The 18403-nt window shown below is 59.9% G+C and overlaps 1 protein-coding gene across 2 annotated transcripts in view; it reads left to right on the forward strand.

Moving 5' to 3' along the window:
- The window catches only part of GTF2IRD1 (GTF2I repeat domain containing 1), a 115156-nt gene that overhangs the window by 24986 nt on the left and 71767 nt on the right, over positions 1–18403 (forward strand). For both annotated transcript variants that reach the window (XM_042971809.1, XM_042971810.1), the window contains exons 2-4: positions 11264–11392; positions 14707–14848; positions 17204–17359. In XM_042971809.1, coding sequence (XP_042827743.1) covers positions 11270–11392; positions 14707–14848; positions 17204–17359 — 421 coding nt within the window. In that variant the 5' untranslated portion in view covers positions 11264–11269. The remainder of the gene's footprint in view (positions 1–11263; positions 11393–14706; positions 14849–17203; positions 17360–18403) is intronic.

Below are 18403 nucleotides of genomic sequence, written 5' to 3' on the forward strand. Positions count from 1 at the left end.
CGGCTAGGAAGAGAAGGGCAAATGGAGGTTCCCTTCCTATTCCCAACTCGGCTGTGTCTGCACTGGGCGGGGGGTGGGGGGGTGCACATGCACTCGGCACCCCAAACACGTATCCAAGCTCTAGCCGCCCTCGCAAACAGCTGCCCATCAGAGGTGTGCCTGCATCGGCATGGTGTGCCTGTGGGGCGTATCGGTTACCTACCGCTGCGTAACAAGTAGCCCCAAACTTAGCAATGTCAGACAGCAGTCATTTCAGATTTTAATCTCTCTCGGTTTGGGGCTTGGCTACACTTGGTTTGATGGTTCTTGCTCAGGGTCTCCTGCATTGGCAGAAGCTGGCTGGGGTTGGGGTTGTCTCAGAGACTTCCTTACTCGCTGGCGGCTGCCCTGGGAGAGACCTGGGTCTCCTCAGGCATCGCTGGACCCACCTGTCTACCACAGTGGCGTCAGGACAGCTGGACTTCACGCATGTCGGCTCGGAACTCCCGTGCCGAGTATCTCAGGGAGAGAATGAGAAGCCTAGTGCCCTTTGGAACCTGGCCTTGGAAGGTCATGTGGCAGCACTGCGGGGGTACTCTGTTGGTCAGAAGCACGTTATTTTTTTTTTATAAGATTTTTTAACGTTTATTTGTTTTTGAGAGATCGAGACCAAGCGTGAACAGGGGAGGGGCAGTGAGAGAGGGAGACACAGAGTATGGATCAGGCTCCAGGCTCTGAGCTGTCAGCACAGGCCCCGATGCTGGGGCTCGAACTCATGAACTGTGAGATCATGACCTGAGCCGAAGTCGGACGCTTAACCGAATGAGCCACCCAGGCACCCCCAGAAGTGAATATTAAGGCCCACATTCAAGAGGAGAGGAACTGGATGTCTCTACTTGTTGGGAGATGTGCCAAAGAATTTGCTGTCATGTTTAAAGCCACCAAGGGAGGACATGCCAGAGAAGAGGACCCCGAAGGGCCCAGGACGGGGATTTGTTTGCCCAGTGGACTCCAGGGGCCTGAGCACCTCCAAGGTATTCTGGGGGCACATTCATGCTCTGGGGGCGGGGGAGTGTCCTCTCAGGCTGTCCCTCGGAGGGGGGCTGGAGCAGGGCCCCCTCTGAAGGACAAGCCTGGGGTTTGGGGCTGAGTAGGGGACAGAGCACAGGGTGTCTCCCACTCGACAGTCTCAGAATCTGACTATGGTCTTGAAAGGGCCCAAGGATCTGCTCTGGCTCCCCTCCCAGCCTCACCAAGGACCCCATGCCACATCCCGCCGGCCGATGCCACAGTTCCTTTGCCAGTGCTGCCTCCTGGCCAGAGTACTCCCCATCTTCCCTGCCCCCCCCACCTTCTGCTTGTCCCCTGATTCTTCCAGACCTGCATAAACAGCCCCTCCACCCCAGACACCTCTCCTGGCCCAGTTCTGTGTACTGAGCTGGTTCTTGGCAGGCCCAGGGAGGGAGGCACGCAGGAGCCGGCGGTCTCATGGGGACCTAGATACCTCTGCGTCGTGGCAGAGGGAGAGCTGCAGGGAGGGAGGAAGAGGGAGCTGTGGGTGGCCAGCCAGGGGACAGCGGGCCAGCCGGGAGGGTCAGGACCCGAGGCACTGACGTGCCTGACAGCCGCTAAGAGCGGGCCAGGCAAAGGGCAGGGGTGTCTCTTTCAAAGGGCATAGAGGTGCTGATTCCCAGAAGCCAGAGGACAGGCGTGTCCAGGGGCCTGCAGGCTGGTGGGGGGTGGGGGGCATGGAGTAGGGGTGAGGTGTGGCAATGACTCCGACAGGACCGTGGTCCCGGGGGGCAAGGCTTGTGTCCTGTTCATCCGTGTGCTCAGCAGGGTGGTGCTGTCGGCCTGCTGGGCTTTGGTTGGCGCCTTCTCTGTGAGGGTCTCTCTGCACCCTGAGGGAGTGCACCGTGCTGGAATTGGCCCCAGGAGGCCTGGCATCGAGCACACTCGTGCGTGCACCTGTGCGTGCGTGTGAGCGTGTATGAGTGTTTGAGTTACCCGTCCTCACACTCACCTCTGGGTCAGAGATACGCTTGTAGGTACACCCTCTCTCTCTCTCCCCCTCGCCCCATTCCAGCAAAGGCCACTGGGTGTCCACTCTAATCTGAGGGTGACACTCGCGAGTGGACACTCAGTGAGTACGACCAAACTCTTCCCTTTACTTCTGCAGTGAAGGCTGTGTATCAGCAAGATTCCTTGTGCCCCTCTCCACAGAAACGGTAATATCGTCTTTCCACTTGTGCTCCCGGAGAACTCCTATTCACCCTTCAAAACCCATCTCAATATTCATCAACTCAGGGAAACCGTGTGTGGAGACACCCTACTCCCCCGAAGCAAAATAAACAGAAAATGTGGGTAACCCCCGTCCCCCATGTCAAGCTCTGTAGCCCGGGCGAGCTTCCCCTCCTGTCCTCATTTTATGGTCCAGTAATTCTCTGTAGACAGGCTGGCCCTGTGAGCACTAGGAGGGCAGGTGGGGCTGTCTGAGTCATTTCCAAGTCTGCCTAACCCGGGGCAGGCTCCCAGGAGGATTGAATAAACAGGTTGGGGTGAAGGGAGGCCAGGGAAACATCCCCCCCCCCCCCCTCTCCGGGGCCTCCTTAGAGGTAGCCAGGCCTCAGCTTCTGCCGTGCTGTTGTGGGCTGGCCCTCCCCCTCCAAACAGTACTCTGCCCGGGGACTGAGGCCCAGCTGATGGCCAGGTAGGGGTGTGCCCTCTGTTCTGTCCCCTGCGGCCCAGCTGGGTGGCCGGTGAGCACCCTTGAGGATCAGCAAGTGTGTGAAGGAGAGGGACGCCCATGTCCCTGATACAGAGGGGCCTGGAGCAGACCCAGCCCGGGGGCGTCCCCTCACTCGCCACTCCCTAGACATGCTGACGGTAGGAGGGCTGACGGCTTTTGTTCCTCGGTTGGCTCTCAAGCCCCCGGGGGACAGGCGACCCTCCCCGGCTGGTGGGCCGGGCCACGTGCCGTCCCCACGGCCAGGGGCTGCTCTTGCTCCGTGGGGATTGTGCCCGCGCCGTCTCCTTCCTCGCCCTCCCGTATCCGTTCCACGCTGCACTCTGTCTCAGACACGTACCGTCACACCCGCACACCCACTCACACTCCTGATTTCTTAACCGTGTGCTGTTCCGGCCCCAGCAGACTCGAGGAGGAAAGAGAGAGGAGGCTGTGGATTCCCAGGGCTCGGGGGGTTAGGCCCACTTCCCGCAGGCCCAGCCGGGGTCTCCTCGCCTGCGCCTTCCTGGGCCCCATGGGCCCTCCTCTCCCTGCTGGCCGGGCCGGGCCCACCGACCTGTAGGCATCCCAGAGGGAAGTGGCCGAAGGCTGCTCTCACGGGGTCCCCGATTCGGTCGGGGTGATCTGGGCCGAGGCCCTGCCTTTGCCACATCCTGGCCCCGGGGCTGACAGTCAGGGTGCTCGAGGCTCGACGTCCTGTTCTGGAAAGTGAGGGTGGTTGAGAGGATTAACCAGACATCGGGGTCTAACCCTCCTGGGTACTCAGGAGGCAGCCACGTTGCTCTGTTTACTCCCCTCTGCTGAGCCCCCGGTGGAGAGTGGCGACCCGGCCCCATATCTTTGACACTTGGTGTTTGGGGCCCGGGTCCGTTCGGGCGTCCCCTGTGTGTTGCTCTGAACCCCTGGGCCCACGGTGCGGAAGACTGGTACCTACCTGAGCCCCTGCCATCCAGCGCACAAGCCCTGCCTCAGTCTCTCTCTGCTTGCCTCCAGCAGGGAGCCTGGCCAGCCCCACGGGTCCCTTCGGCCACCTTGCTGGCCTGTCACCATGCCTGGGGTTCCACCCTGAGCCCCATGCATCAGAATTAGAGGAGTCCCGCCCCGAGTAGGAGCAAAAAGGGGCTGTGTGTGCCAGATGTCCCCAATGTCATTCTGGCTTGGTTGCTCCCTTTTGAGCAGGAATGTCCTACAGGACTTGGTTTTTTTGCCCTTAAAATGGGCGGAGTCCCCTCCCTTCTGCCCGCTCCCTGGACAGAGGTCACAGATGTCAGGGTGCTTGTGGATGGGACAGCAGTGTCCGAGAGGGCCCTGGTGGACAGCTATGTCGGTGGTCATGAGGGTGATCTCTGGGAGAGGGGGAGGGAGAATGGGGGTGTGGGACCCTCAGATGAGGGGGCATCCAGATGCTGGTGGGGAAGGGGAGATTTACTTTATTTATTTATTTACATGTTTATTTTGAGAGAGAGCAGGGGAGGGGCTGAGAGGGGGACAGAGGATCAGAAGCGGGCTCTGTGCTGACAGCAGAGAGCCTGGTGTGGGGCTCGAACTCATGAGCCATGAGATCGTGACCTGAGCCAAACCCGGACACTTAACTGACTGAGCCACCTAGGTGTCTGGGAAGGGGAGTTTTTTTTTTTTTTTTTCTCCTAAATTAAAAAACAAGTTTATTTATTTTTGAGAGAGGGAGAGAGAGACAATGTGAGCGGGACAGGGGCAGAAAGAGAGGGAGACACAGAATCTGAAGCAGGCTCCAGGCTCTAAGCTGTCAGCACAGAGCCTGATGTGGGGCTCAGACTCACGAACCGTGAGATCGTGACCTGAGCCTAAGTCAGATGCTGAGCCACCCAGGCGCCCCCCAGGAAGGGGAGTTTTAAGTGGGCAGGGCTGGGGGTTTATCTGCAGCCATGACTTTTTTGCTCGCATACCCCTCTCCCACCTCCGACCCCATCAGCCACTTCGGCCAGCTCTTGCGATCATTGTGGGAGGTCAGGTGCCCGGCAGAGCAAGCTCCTGTCTCCCCAGGCATGCAGGCCATGGGAGGCGGAAAGGACGAGCGCAAGGACACCCCCCACAGAGCCTCCCAGCTGGCCTGCAGTGCCCAGTGCAGTGCAAGGTGTTTGGGATCGGGGTCCCCAGCTGAGGGTGCTCTCTGCCAGCACTGGCCCCCGAGGCCCGCCGGGGTGGGCTTTCTGGGCTTGACTCCCATTGGGTGCCTCCCCACTGGAGACAGGTCTGCCCTGGGTCAGGGCAATGGTGACTCAGACAGGGACACAGGCGCTTGACTAATCTTTGGCTCAGAGACCGGGCTGGCTCCAGCTCTTGGCGGCCAGCAAAGCCGCTGCTGTCTGGGCAAGGGAGTCCCCAGCTGCAGGGGACGTGGGCAGCAGGCAGGGAGAGCAGAGCTGCTGGGAAACTGGAACCGTGCCCGGAGATCATCCAGGCTCTACCTGGCTGTGGGTCAGTCTTGCCCGGGAACTTAAAGATACAGTGTCCCCAGCCCGGCTGCTGACCTGTCGCCTCGGGGCTTCTAGGGGGCAGGAGGCTGGGATCACAGATACAGAGTGGTGGGGCAGGTGTCTTCCCTCCGTCTCCGCCTCTTAGTGACCGTTCTCTGTGGCTTACACCTGGTCTTCAGACAGCTCAGGAGAGTGCCTTCCTCCTGTCCTTGAGGTCTCCCTGGACAAAGTGGTCCTGTCCCCTCTCCCGGGACCCCCCCAAGCCTGCCTCTCACCTTATTAGGTAAAATTGATTTTTCGGACCTGGAAACAGGACCTACTGGCCATCCCTTTGCCTCCCTGTCTGTCTCGTTCTCAGCAGCTGGCAGGGACGTTTTGGGCTTCTGGTATATTAGGCCCTGTGTCGTGGGGTGACCAGCTGTCCCAGTTTGCCCCGGACTGAGGGGTTTCCCAGGACAGGGGACTTTCTGTGCTCAAGTCAGGAAAGTTCCAGGCGAACCAGGGGACGTTGGTCGCCCTCCTTGTGTATCATCCGTGGAGTCCATCAGTTGATCTGTCTGTTCCCCGAGTCCTGGTGGGTGTGAGGACTACAGTCCCCCTGCCACTTCTTTATTTAGTTTATTTATTTATTTTGAGAGACAGAGCACGTGGGGGAGGGGCAGAGAGAGGGAGGGAGGGAGAATCCCAAGCAGGCTCCACACTGTCAGCACAGATTGTGAGATCATGATCATGAGATCACCACCTGAGCTGAAGTCAGATGCTCAACCGACTGAGCCACCAGGCGCCCTTTACCACCTCTTGAAGACAGGACCAGGCTTGAGGACAGACAGACAGACCTTATCCCTGCTACCCACTGACTGGGGGCCTCGGGCAAGCCCCTTCTGCGCCTCTGCGTTGGAGGAGGAAGCAAGCAAAGAGGGTTAACTCGCCACTGATGCCCCACCACAGAGCAGTGTCCAGGGGCACCGATGCAGGCTGCTCAGAGGAGTACCTGTCCAGGACACCTGTCTGAGCCAGCAACCTCTGTCAGTTTCACTTCCTGGACTGTTCCTCTGATCCAAATACATCCCGCACTGTAGTGTCCCACATTGCCCCCCCCCTTTTAATTTTAGTTTTCTGAGAGCCTGGCAAGCCCAAAGTTGTCACTCTGTTTATAGCTTGTGAGCGTCCCAGTTCCTGCCTGACGTGGCCGACTGTCACACCGGTTAGTTCCCCGAGGATTCAGGGCGTGCCCATGAAAACCCGAGCAGGCGTTCGAGGCAGTGGGCACACCGTAAACCCAGCAGGCATGGCCCTGGCCTCCCGGCGCTCACGTTCCTGTTGGGGAAGTCGGGTGAGAAACACATGAACGGGTCCCTTCAGATCGCAGCAGGTTCTGAGACGGGGAGCCAGGCGCCTGGGTGGCCCAGTGGGTTAAGTAACCGACTCTAGATTTCGGCTCAGGTCCGGAGATGGGGTGCGGAGACTGCTTGAGATTCCCTCTCTCCCTGTTTCTCAAAGAAAGACAAAATAAATTTATAAAAAAAGAGTTGGGCAATCAGTGGGGGGGGGGGCGTGCTGCTGTGTGGTCTGCGTGGTCAGGGGCTGTGCACAGAGGAGTTGGGGCTGGTGGAGCGGGGGAAGCCGTGGGAGTTGGAGGCCTGGAAAAGCCTGTTGCGTAGGGGAACTGCAGGCAGGAGACCCGGGGAGGGGAGTGCAGGTGGCAGGTGAGGGACACGAGGGGGAGGGAGCCAGAGCCCATTGCAGAGGGGAGAGGGCCGATGGGCCAGAGAGGGCAAGTGGGCCCAGGTCACATGGGGTACGTGCTCAGGGAGGTTCTCTCCACTCTGCTAAGCAGGAGGGCGGCGTGAGAGCGATGTGGCTGCTGTTTGCAGGAGCAACACATGGGGGCAGGAGAAGGGCGGGGGTTGGGGGACAGCGAGGGGTTCATTGCCGAGCAACTGAGGAAGGTGGCCCGGGTGGTCAGGTGGCCCTGGTGGTGACGAGAAGCAGGCAGATCTGGGTGCTTTCTGGAGCCACAGCAGCATGATTCTCCCCCGACTGTTTTAGAAACAAAGAGGGGCGCCTAGGTGGCTCAGTCAGTTGACTGTCCCAGGACTGATTTTGGCTCAGGTCATGATGTCACAGTTTGTGGGTTCGAGCCCCACATTGGGCTCCATGCTAATGGTGCAAGCCTGCTTGGGATTCCCTCTCAAAAATAGCTAAACGTTAAAATTTCTTTTAAAAATCGGGGTGCCTGGGTGGCTCAGTCAGTTAAGCATCTGACATAAGCTCAGGTCATGATCTCACGGTTCGTGAGTTCAAGCCCCGCATCAGGCTCTGCGCTGACAGCTCAGAGCCTGGAGCCTGCTTCGGATTCTGTCTCTCTCTCTCTCTCTCTCTCTCTCTCTCTCTCTCTTTCTCTCTCTCTCTCCCCCTCCCACCCACCCCTGCCATAAATAAACAAACACTGAAAAAAAATTAAAATTTTTAAAAACAAAAAAAGAAATGAGAGAGAAGGGAGATGAGGACGAGGCCTCCATTTGAGCCTGAGCACCTGGGCAGATGGCCGGGAGAGGCAGGTCTAAGCAGGGAAACACGGGGCCTACTCCGTTTAAGTTGCTTGTTAGACGTGGAAGAGGACAGGTAGGGAGAGAGAAGCCCAGAGTCACCAGCCTGTAGGTGACATTTAAGCCAAAACATTGCAGCGAGGGGCAGAATTGGACAGGGGAAGAGGAGGGCCGGTGGGGTGGGGGTGGGTGGGAACTGAGCTTGAGCCCTCCTCCCGGGTTAGGTTAGCAGTCGATGCCAGCAGTGTGAGTGGCCAGGAGGTAGGAGGAGAATCAGGTTGCCGGCACCCTGGCAGCCTCTAGAGAAGAGTCTGTCGAAGGAGAGGAGAGAGACAGAGCTCGTGGCCTCCGGGCCCTCACAGGCCTCATCCACCCAGGAGCCCCAGGGCGGCTGGCAGGCCCTCGCTGCTTGTGCCCTGCTTCTGGGGCCAGCCACCTGTCACCTGAGGCGTCACTTCTGGCGTCCCCTCCTGGGGACCCCGGAGCAGCTCTTGGCTGCCTCCAGCCTGGCCCGGCCCGGCCCGGCCCTGGCCGCCAGTGCTCGAGGGCTCCAGCTGTGGCTTCTGTCCTCACCGCGGGCCCCCAGGCCCCCGGAGTCTGTCCTGTTTATGCCAGGCACTTGCCTCCTGCTTTACCACTCTCATTTTCATATTCTCTGTTCTGTGTAGTCTGTTGGTTTTATTGAGTGTTTTCTCCCCGCCTCAGGTTAGAGCCAGCCCCTCACCCTACAAACGAGGAAACTAGGCGCGATGCCTGGGTGGCTAAGTCAGTTAAGCGTCCAATTCTTGATTTCGGCTCAGGTCATGATCTCATGGTCGTGAGTTCAAGGCCTACATCGGGCTCCATGCTGACAGTGTGGAGCCTCCTTGAGGTTCTCTCTCTCTGCCCCTCCCCTGCTCGCTCGCTCTCTCTCTCTCAAAATAAATAAACTTTAAAAAAAACAAAATTTTTTTTTAAAGTTCATTTATTTTTGAAGGAGAGAGAGTCAGAGCACGAGCAGGGAAGGAACAGAGAGAGAGAGAGAGAGAGGGAGACACAGAATCTGAAGCAGGTTCCAGGCTCCGAGCTGTCAGCACAGAGCCCCACAAGGGGCTCAGACTCACAAACTGTGCGATCATGACCTGAGCTGAAGTCAGATGCTTAACTGACTAAGCCACCCAGGCGCCCCCCAGAAACCCTTTAAAACCAATGAGGAAACTAGGGTTTGGGGTAGTTGACCCGACGTGGTCCTCCTGGCAGGCCTTTGTCTGGGTCTCCCCCTGTGTGTGTGGCGTACGGCTCCCGGCCCGGCGCTCTGGCCCTGCTGTCCCGTCCACAGCAGCTCTGGCCACATGGGACCCTCTCTCCGAACCCTGGCCATTTGTCAGAGGGGGAACTCTTCTCCGTCTTGCCTCCCTAAGTGCGCCCACCTGCTCGGGACAAGGAGTCGGGACAGCCCAAGCCGAGCCCCCTTTTCCTCCCTCCCTTCGTCTCTGAGTCCCTGGTTCCTTCCTAAATGGATTAGGACTCTGCAGGAAGGAGCCAACAGCGGTCTGGGTGACCCGGAGGCCGGGGCCGTCTGGTGCCTCCTGCTTTGCCCTGATTCAATTTGGGCCTCAGCAGCTGGGAGGCTGGCAGGCTGAGGTCCGTCTGGGGACGGCTCGAGGGGTGGCCGAAGGGAGGGGAGAAGCCTTCCAGCGCCCCGGGCGGGCAAACCTCTCAGCTTCTCACATGGCAGACCCTCCGGTGGTCTTCGCGCCACAGAAGGCTCCAGGGGAGGCCACCGGCTGCCTGCTGGGCCCTTGGGATGTCCCGTACGTGGCCTGTCATGCCCTCAGCATCCCTTAATACTGTGGACTTCGAGCATTTGTAAAATTGCAACCTGGGAGAAGAAAGAAATTTTATAAACATTCAGAAGTGAACCCAATTCACATTCCGGCCAGCGGCTGCCTGGCCCGTTGTTAAAATCAATATTTATTCACAGCCAAATAGCAGCCTGGGGCCAGAGCCGAGGCCGGAGCCGGGCTCCAGAGTGTTCCTCGTTCGTTTGCGTGTTTCCATAACCGAAGTTCGGACGCTTCTCACCTGGTTATGTGTGAGGCACTCTGACACTTGTTCTGCGTCACCGACCCATGACTCACAGGAAGCCTACAGACTGCGGTGTGGACCACACCCCCCCTTGGCCCGTCATGCACATCGGGCCTGAGCTGGGCCCCGGGGGTCACCAGCCCCTGCCCTCACAGGGCTTACAGTCCAAGGGGCAGCTGTGGTAACAGAAGGCATTCTGGGTCTGGCACCCTTTAAGGTAGCAGGCCCAGCTGTCAGCCCGTCCCCGGCGTCCCCGTGTGCAGGAAGCGAACGGGACGGGATCCACAGACTCCCTCTGAGGCTCACTCCCCTGAACTGGCCACCGGCACCTGGCCTGGGGCCCATGCACAGAGCCCTGGAGGAGCTGAGCCCAGAGAGGGAAACCCAGAGTCCCTGCCTCCACTCTCTGCCCTCTCCTTTGCTTGGATTGGCGACAGAGCAGCCGCCTCTGGAAGGCCCTGGCACTGGGACAGCCTGTGGGGTGGGGGGGTGCCCCCAAACCCTGGCCCTGACTCCTGGGGTTCTGGTGAGGGAGGGGCAGGAAGGAACTGGAAGCAGGGGAAGCTGACCTGTGTATCTAGTGGGTGCCCGTTCTGGGCTGCCTGGGGCAGCCCTGACATTGGGCCCTGGTCTGAGGGTGTCCCAGCGGGGGAAAATGCACCTCTGTCCTCCAGGATCCTCGTGACTATGGGACAAAGTCCTGTCTTGGGGAAACCCTGTCCTGAGATGAAGTGGCCTCTGCCCCACGGTATCTTTCTGAGCTCGGGGGGCCTCGGGGCAGTGGCCTGGCCTGGGGAAGCCTGTGGCTTGAGAGAAAGCTGTGACGGAGGAGGCTGGGGACATGTGGGAGGCCAGCGAGGATGCCTGGCCCAGCTGGGGCAGGAAGGGGCAGGAGGTGGGGCAGCGGAGGGCACCTTGCCAGCAGAGGTGACCATTAAAAGCAGGGCGGGCAGTCAGTAGAGGACAGAGGGGCACTCCGGTCGGGGAGAATGGATGTGGGTATGTTTCAGAGGCGGTGATGCTTGGCGTACCTGGAGCGTGGGGTGTGAGTCGGGGAGCTGGATGGGGGACAGGAGTCCAGAGGTGGGCAGTAGGGAGCCACGGAGGGTGTGTGAGCGAGGCAGAGCCACTGCCAGAGCTACGTGCAGGGGGAGAGTTGGCGGTTGAGGTGCCAGGCAGACTGGCCCTGGTACCGGCATTGCAGGTTTGGGGGATGTTTCGTGGAGCACACGCCCCAGTCTCCCTGCCATCTCTGCCCGTGCCCCCGTGGAGTTGTGTGCAGGCGACTGTGTCTCCAGGCCTGTCGGGGCTCTAACGCCTTCGTGCGTACGAGACCCTGGTGTGAAGAGGTGGCCAGCTCTTGATTCGTCCCACCTGGGAAGTAGAGGCGGCCCCTGGGGGCCTAGGCAGTGGGCAGCTGCCGAATGTGCCCCGCACGCCCATCTCCTCCTCCTCCCTCCCTCCAGGTGACCATGGCCTTGTTGGGGAAGCGCTGCGACATTCCCACCAACGGCTGCGGGCCCGACCGCTGGAGCTCCGCCTTCACCCGCAAAGACGAGATCATCACCAGCCTCGTGTCTGCCTTAGATTCCATGGTGAGTGCCCCCGTCTGCCCTGGAGGAGCCGAAGCCGACCGCAGAGCCGTGGTCTCACTCCCCAGCCTGAGTCTCAGTGGCCCCGTCTGCAACAGGGCCCTCTGCCCACATCAGCGGGCGGGAGGCTTAAGTGATCGGGATGGAAAAATCCAGCCCTGCGAGTAACCGCTGTCCCCTCGTCCCCTCTTCTTCATTACCTCGTGTCATTCGAGTCCCATCCCTGGGAGGGTCCCAGGCTTCCCTCCCTCCCCTCGGGTCCCCTGGAGGATAGCGTGTGGGCTACCGTGCGAGATTCGTGCGAGAGCTGTAATCCCTGATGTTAAAAGCAAGATCTGGGACTGCATCTCGGGACCAGGAGAGAGAAACGCGGCCTCAGAAGTTGTACCTAACCCTATGGTAGTTTATTCCAAGTAAGGAAATAGTAATGTCATTTTCCTGTAGCCTTTTCCTGGGGGAAAGTTCTGTGACAGAGGGTAGGTGGGTGTTAAAATCTGTCTGCATCAGTTAGCTGCGCCCTTGCATTTTAGGATGGTGAAATTCAAGTCCAGAGAAGGCAGCACCTTGCCTGGAGTCACACAGCTTGGCCAGTTTCTGTTTTATTTTTTAAAAATGTTTATTTAGTGATTTTGGAGGCGGGGATGGAACATGCACACGCTGGGGAGAAGCAGGGAGAGAGAGAGAGTCCTAAGCAGGCTCCCCACTGGCAGCTCAGAGCCCATCGTGGGGCTCGATCCCACGAACTGTGAGATCGTGAGCTGAAATCAAGAAGAGTTGGACGCTTAACCGACTGAGCCACCCAGTTACCCCTTCATCTTTATAGTTTTAACATGTTTGTGTCTCTAAAATTTTTTTTAATGTTTATTTATCTATTTTGAGAGAGCGAGATAGTGATCAGGGGAGGGGGAGAGAGAGAGGGAGAGAGAATCCCAAGCAGGCTCCCCACTGTCCACGCGGGGCCTGATGCGGGGCTCGATCCCACAAACTGAGATCATGAGCTGAAATCAAGAGTCGGACACTTAACCGACTGAGGCAGCCCAGCATGATCAGTTTTTAAAGTGGCCTTTCGGGTGCAAAGTCTACGGTTTCCAAGAACAAGGGCCTCCTTCCAGGCTGTTCCTGCTTAGGCAGCTCGAGCGCTGTTGAGGTGGTGCGTGTGGGCCAGAGGCGGTAGGCACCGCTGGGGAGGTCGGCTGGGTACGACCCCGTCCCCGTGCAGAGCGTCCTTCGTGAGGAGGGGAGCCCCAGGAGCTCAGCCCTGCCTGCTGCAGGGGCGGCGATGGCGAGGTCAGCTGTGACAATGGGCAGTTACGACCCCCACGACAGCCACTGAGTTGTCTGTGGTAATTGACATTTAAATTGTAGTTAGTCGAGGGGCGCCTGGGGGGCTCAGTTGGTCAAGCGTCCGACTCTTGGTTTCGGCTCAGGTCACAGTCTCACGGTTTCGTGGGTTCGAGCCCCGCGTCGGGTCTGTGCCGATAGTATGGAGCCTGCTTGGGATTCTCTCTCTCTCCCTCTCCCTCTCCCTCTCCCTCTCCCTCTCCCTCTCCCTCTCCCTCTCCCTCTGCCTCTCCCTCTCCCTCTCCCTCTCCCTCTCCCTCTGCCTCTCCCTCTGCCTCTCCCTCTCCCTCTGCCTCTCCCTCTCCCTCTGCCTCTCCCTCTCCCTCTCCCTCTCCCTCTGCCTCTGCCTCTGCCTCTGCCTCTGCCTCTCCCTCTCCCTCTGCCTCTCCCTCTGCCTCTCCCTCTGCCTCTCCCTCTGCCTCTCCCTCTCCCTCTCCCTCTCCCTCTCCCTCTCCCTCTCCCTCTCCCTCTCCCTCCCTCTCCCCCCCCCCCTCCCCGCTCCTCCCCTGCTCCCGCTGTCTCTGTGGCTCCCAAATAAATAAGTTGTAATTAGTTACAATGAAATACGGTAGTTCAGTTGTTCAGTTGCGCTGGCCTCATTTCCGGGGCTTCGTGGCTATGGCATCGGAAGTGCAGGCAGAACATTCCCATCGAGACGGAGAGTTCTGTTGGGCGGCACTGCCCTAGAGGGTGTCACGGAGGCTCCTCGGGGGAGCAGTGGCCCTGTGGCTGTCCTGGGGGCGTGGACAAGACCCGCCTCCCCCGGCCTTGGGTCCCTTCATGGCCTTCCTGAGGGACCCTGAGGATAACAATGACACTTGCTCGGCCGTGACCTGGCTGTGGCATTGTCTGGGGCCCGGGGCCCGGGGCCTGGGTCCTCGGGTGGTCTGCATGGGGCCAGACCTCTTTTAGGGCGTTTCCTCACAGTCCAGGTCTCTGTGTCTCTGGGGACATCAGTTCCCGGGGAGTGAGTATCTCCTCCAACAGCAGGTTGCTTTAATCTTCAGAGGAAATCAGCACACACCCTTCACCATGGGAGAGCCTAGGGGACAGGCTTGCTGGCTCTACAATGTCCCTGCCCCCCGCCTCCTCAGCAGAGCGACTCTGAAGCTGAAGCTGCCGCAAGAGGCATGATCATGGCCCAGAGAGGTTGAGGAACCTGTCCTAGATCACACAGCAGCAGGACTGTGATGAGAAGCCAGGCTTCCTGACTGCCAGCAGAGCTCTAACTCAGATAAAAACCAGCATTTATGAGGCGCCGAATGCAAGCTGAGAGCTTCGCAGGCAGAGTTCTTCTGCTGACCTAGGTCAGAGGGCTGAAATGCTCGTGGTCTCGGCCACAGGGCCCCTGTGTGAGGGCTTCCTGTGCTGTGGGCCGGCCAACCTCAACTCTGGGACTGCTGAAGTAACCCCTCCGATTGTGTACCCACACGAGGTGCCCCGGTTTAGAGATGTGTTTTCATGCCAACCAGGCCCCACGACCAAGCCCATTGAAAGCCTGGGCACTGGGCCGTTTGGCCCCATTAGTCCCAGAGCAGGAAGGCGCTGATGGGGGATTGAAGCCTGGATCTGTCTGAGCCTTGGTTCTCCTGGGGCCCCCCACCTCCTCCTCAGTTAGGACTTTGAGAAAACCTAAGACAGGATTGTCCCTGGGGCTGGGGCCAAGCCTCAGCGCGGAAGCCACCTGCCCCCAGCGCAAGGCAGACCTGGGAGGAGGGACGGGCAGAGGCCATGTGTCTTCGTTCTCCTGTCTTCTCCCCTGACCTTGACCAAGCTTCGGCGGGGGCGGGGGGCATCATTCACTCATTCCTGCTGCAGAACTGACTGAGAACATTGGAGGGGTGACCTCCCCCTCGAGCTGCTGGTGGGCTCTCAGGCAGCTGGGAACTCCCGTCGCACCCCCAGAGCCGTCACTGGAGGTGTCCCCAAGCAGGGGGAGCCTTCCCCGGGCTCACGTACCCTGCTCCCCCCTGCAGTGCTCGGCGCTCTCCAAGCTGAATGCGGAGGTGGCCTGTGTCGCTGTGCACGATGAGAGCGCCTTCGTGGTGGGCACCGAGAAGGGGAGGATGTTCCTGAGCACACGGAAGGAGCTGCAATCAGACTTCCTCAGGTTCTGCCGTGAGTACCCCGGGGCTCCGGGGCGGGGCCTGCGGTCCCTGAGGGCAGGGGCTCTGGCGCATCTCTGGGTCCCCAGAGCATTACCAGGTGGCCCTGTGTCGGGGTGGGGGGTGGGGTTATGTAGGCTTCCCAGTGTGGCGTCGTTATGGGGGGGCAGAGTTTTGATTGGAATCAGACACACAAACCCCAGGGGGGGCCAGGCCCGACCCCTCCATCTGCTCATTGACAGAAGGGACACTGAGGCCCAGTGTTGCCCGGTTCCTGTGAGTCTCTGACATGGGGACCGAGTGCATCTGTTCACCTAATACTTGCTCAGTCCCTGCTGTGTGCAGCACCCTTTACAATGCTAACTCAGTTACCCAGGGCAGGTAGGCACTCTCATTGTTATAGTAACAATCTTGGAGCCGCCTCCTAGTGGCTCTTGGGGACCAAGTGACTGAGGACCCATGCAGCACGAAGGAAATGCTTGATAAACTCGATCCATAGTGCTTTGGGCCAAGCCGTGTGCTCAGGAAATACTTACCTCTGGTTTACAATGAGAAACTGAGGCCCAGTGAGCATAAGCCACGTCCCCCAGGGACACACAGCCGACAAGCGGTAGAGGCCAGGTTTCTGTTCTGAACGCCGTGCTCTTTCTGCTACGCCCCTTCAAAATAGGGGAGGGACAACAGGACACCCCGCCCCCCCTGCTGGGAGCTCTGAAGCAGGGGTCTTTCTGAAGCCTCCAACTCCTCAACGCTACCTGGGCCTTTACACCCTCATAACTCAGCCCCTGGCTCTGCGTTCTCCCCTCCCAGCATCCCGCGTCCCCACCGCAGGCGGTGCTGTGCTGAGTGCTGGCTCACCTCCAGGTGCATTCTCACCTCTGCCCACTGGAAGGCCCTCCCTCCTCTCCCCTGCCCGCAGATGCCTCCCCGGCCTCCAGATTCACATTCCTCCCGCCCAGGCCCCCTCTGTGCCGCTCCCACTCCTTGCCCCCCACCCCAGCCCTTGCTCCCCACACTGTGCCAGCTTCCCATGCCCTAAGCTTCCATGCGTGCTCCTGGTAAGCTCCTGAGCGAGGTCAGCGTCACCTTTGTGGTGGGTTAGGTCCTACAGGGTTGGGGCCTGGCCCCAGCGCTGAAGGCCAGCATCCCCCCGGCCATTCGAGCCCACGATTTGGGACTCAGAGCTCTTGGGGTTAAGAGCAGGCCCTGAAGTCAGACGTCTGGGGCCCTATCCTGGCTCCGCCACCTGCTGCCCAGTGGGCCTTAACCTCCTTGTCTGTGAGAGGGGAGGACAGTGCTGCACTCCTCGAGGGTCGATCCGAGAATGAAACAAACCTCCTAGAGGTTAGAACAGTGCCGGGCACGTGGTTTACACACAATATACGCCGGCTGTTTTTGTCCTTGCCACTATATTAGCATCTGCCTTATACCCGGGGTCTGGACCCTAGATCAGCCATTTCAGGGAAGGCTGTCCCCTGGCACTGGACTTCCAGTGCTCCCAGCTTCCAGATGCTTCCCCAGCCGCCCCCACCCCTACTCCCACTCAGCTCTCAGAGCCTGTGCCCTCTCCCCAGGTTGGGTGGGGGCTGGACCAGGGTAGAGTAGACAGCGCCAGGGTCCTGTGGCCCCCGATCGGCCAGGCTGGGGCGTGTGCACCTGGCTTCCCGGAGCCAGGCAGAGCTGCTATTTATAGCCAGGAGCTCGGCTGGTTTATTTCAAGCTCCACGGATCCCGGGAGGGGAGCCGGCTCCAAGCTGCGAGGGGCCCTCCAGACCCTCCACCCATCCCTTTTCCAAGGCATTTTCTAGCATTTCCCTACCCAAAGGTTCACTGATACTCCCAGGGCCCCACCCTGGCCCAGCCTGGCATGAACCTGCCTCTTTGCAGCCCCTTGGCCTCCTGGCGGTGTCCCCATCGTCTCCTCGTCTGGCAGAGCAGAAAACTGGGGACTCGATCGTCTAAGACAGCATTAGTGTCAAAGCCCAGAGAGGGTTGGATGGAACAGACCTTGGCTGAACCCCAGTTCTGAGCCAGGCCAGCTGGTTTTTATGCGAGAGCTCACAGACTGAGGCCCCGAGAGGGAAGGGACTTGCCCAAGGTCACACAGTGAGTTAGAGGTGACCAGGAGGAAACCCAAGCCCTATGCTAGGCACTAGGAACTCAGAGATGACCAGCCCCGCCCTGGGCAGGGGTTTGGGGCAGGGCCCGCTTGTTCGTTAGTTCGTTCGTTCATTCATTCGTTCATTCATTCCTGTTCCGTGTTGAGTGTCTTGCTGCAGGGTTCAGCGCGGGGCAGGGACATGCCAGCTCGCTGGGCAGGTGGTAACATGGGTGCTCACCATGGCCCGACATGCTCTGTGTCCCGCAGGAGGGGCCCCATGGAAGGAGCCGGAGGCAGAGCATCCCAAGAAGGTGCCGCGGGGCGAGGGTGGCGGCCGGAACGTCCCTCGGTCTTCCCTGGAGCACGGCTCGGACGTGTACCTTCTGCGGAAGATGGTAGAGGAGGTGTTTGATGTTCTTTATAGTAAGATCCTTCCTCATTCCATTTGGGGCCCCCGGGCGGGTGGGAGCCCCGGTCCCTGCCCTGCTGAGGAGGCCCCTCCCGGCCCCACCGCGGGCCCAGGGCAAGACCTCAAGGTGTGCCCCGCCCCCCCCCCCCAGCCCTCCCTCGTCTTGTATCCCCAGGCATGGCTCCTCCACCCCGGCCTTGCTTCCTGAACCACCGTCCCCACTGCCCCGGCCTGCCTGGCGCTGCTCACTGCCACCTGTCGCCTGGAAATGGCCCCCGGCTCGCCCTGGTCTCTTTTCGCCTCCAGGCCGGCTCCCTGCTGCCCCCACCTGTCCTTGACCAAGGGCCTCTTCCTAAAACACAAGTCTGACCAGGAAGCTCTTCCTCCCACTGCCCTGGGGGCTCCCCGTTGCCCTCAATGTGGCCTAAGCACCCACATGGCCGGTGCCGCCCACCCCCAGCCACGCTGCCCTGCCTGACGGAACCGTTTCCTGTTCTCCAGCACACTCCGGCTTCGTTTCACACCTCCTCGCCTTTGCACCGCTGTGCCTTTTCAGACTGCCTGCCCCTCTGTCTGGTGGACGCCACATTATTGTCTAAGGCTCGGCTCTGGGCAACCCCCTGCTCCACTGGCTTAATGCCCCCTTTGGGTACCCACCGTGTCCTGTGCCCTCACCAGCGCAGTGCTCTCTGGGGTCAGGGTCTGTGCTTGCCCTTTCCGCTGTTCCCCAGCCTGTAGTTCAGGGCCCAGCAGCGGCAGATGTTGACAGGGTGTTTGTTGAACGACTGAGCGACAGCTGACTTAACTAGTTAGCCGAGTCCTTCCTGTGGGGGAGGTGGGCGGGCCTGGCCTCCCTCAGAAGCGTCAAGTTGCAGAATCTCTGGCCCGGTGGTAGCCCTCACACTCTCTAGGTCCCTAAGGGTCCCACCTCTGGCTTTGTTCCCTTCTCTACTGCAGCCTTTGGTTGTGTGGAGCAAAGGTCTGTGGGGAAACTCCCGCTGTCGTCTAGATGTCAGGAGGAAGAGGAGGCCTGGGTGGGAGGGGAGGCCCGGAGGGTC

Source organism: Panthera tigris, chromosome E3 (genome assembly GCF_018350195.1).
Source record: "Panthera tigris isolate Pti1 chromosome E3, P.tigris_Pti1_mat1.1, whole genome shotgun sequence".
NCBI lineage: Eukaryota > Metazoa > Chordata > Mammalia > Carnivora > Felidae > Panthera > Panthera tigris.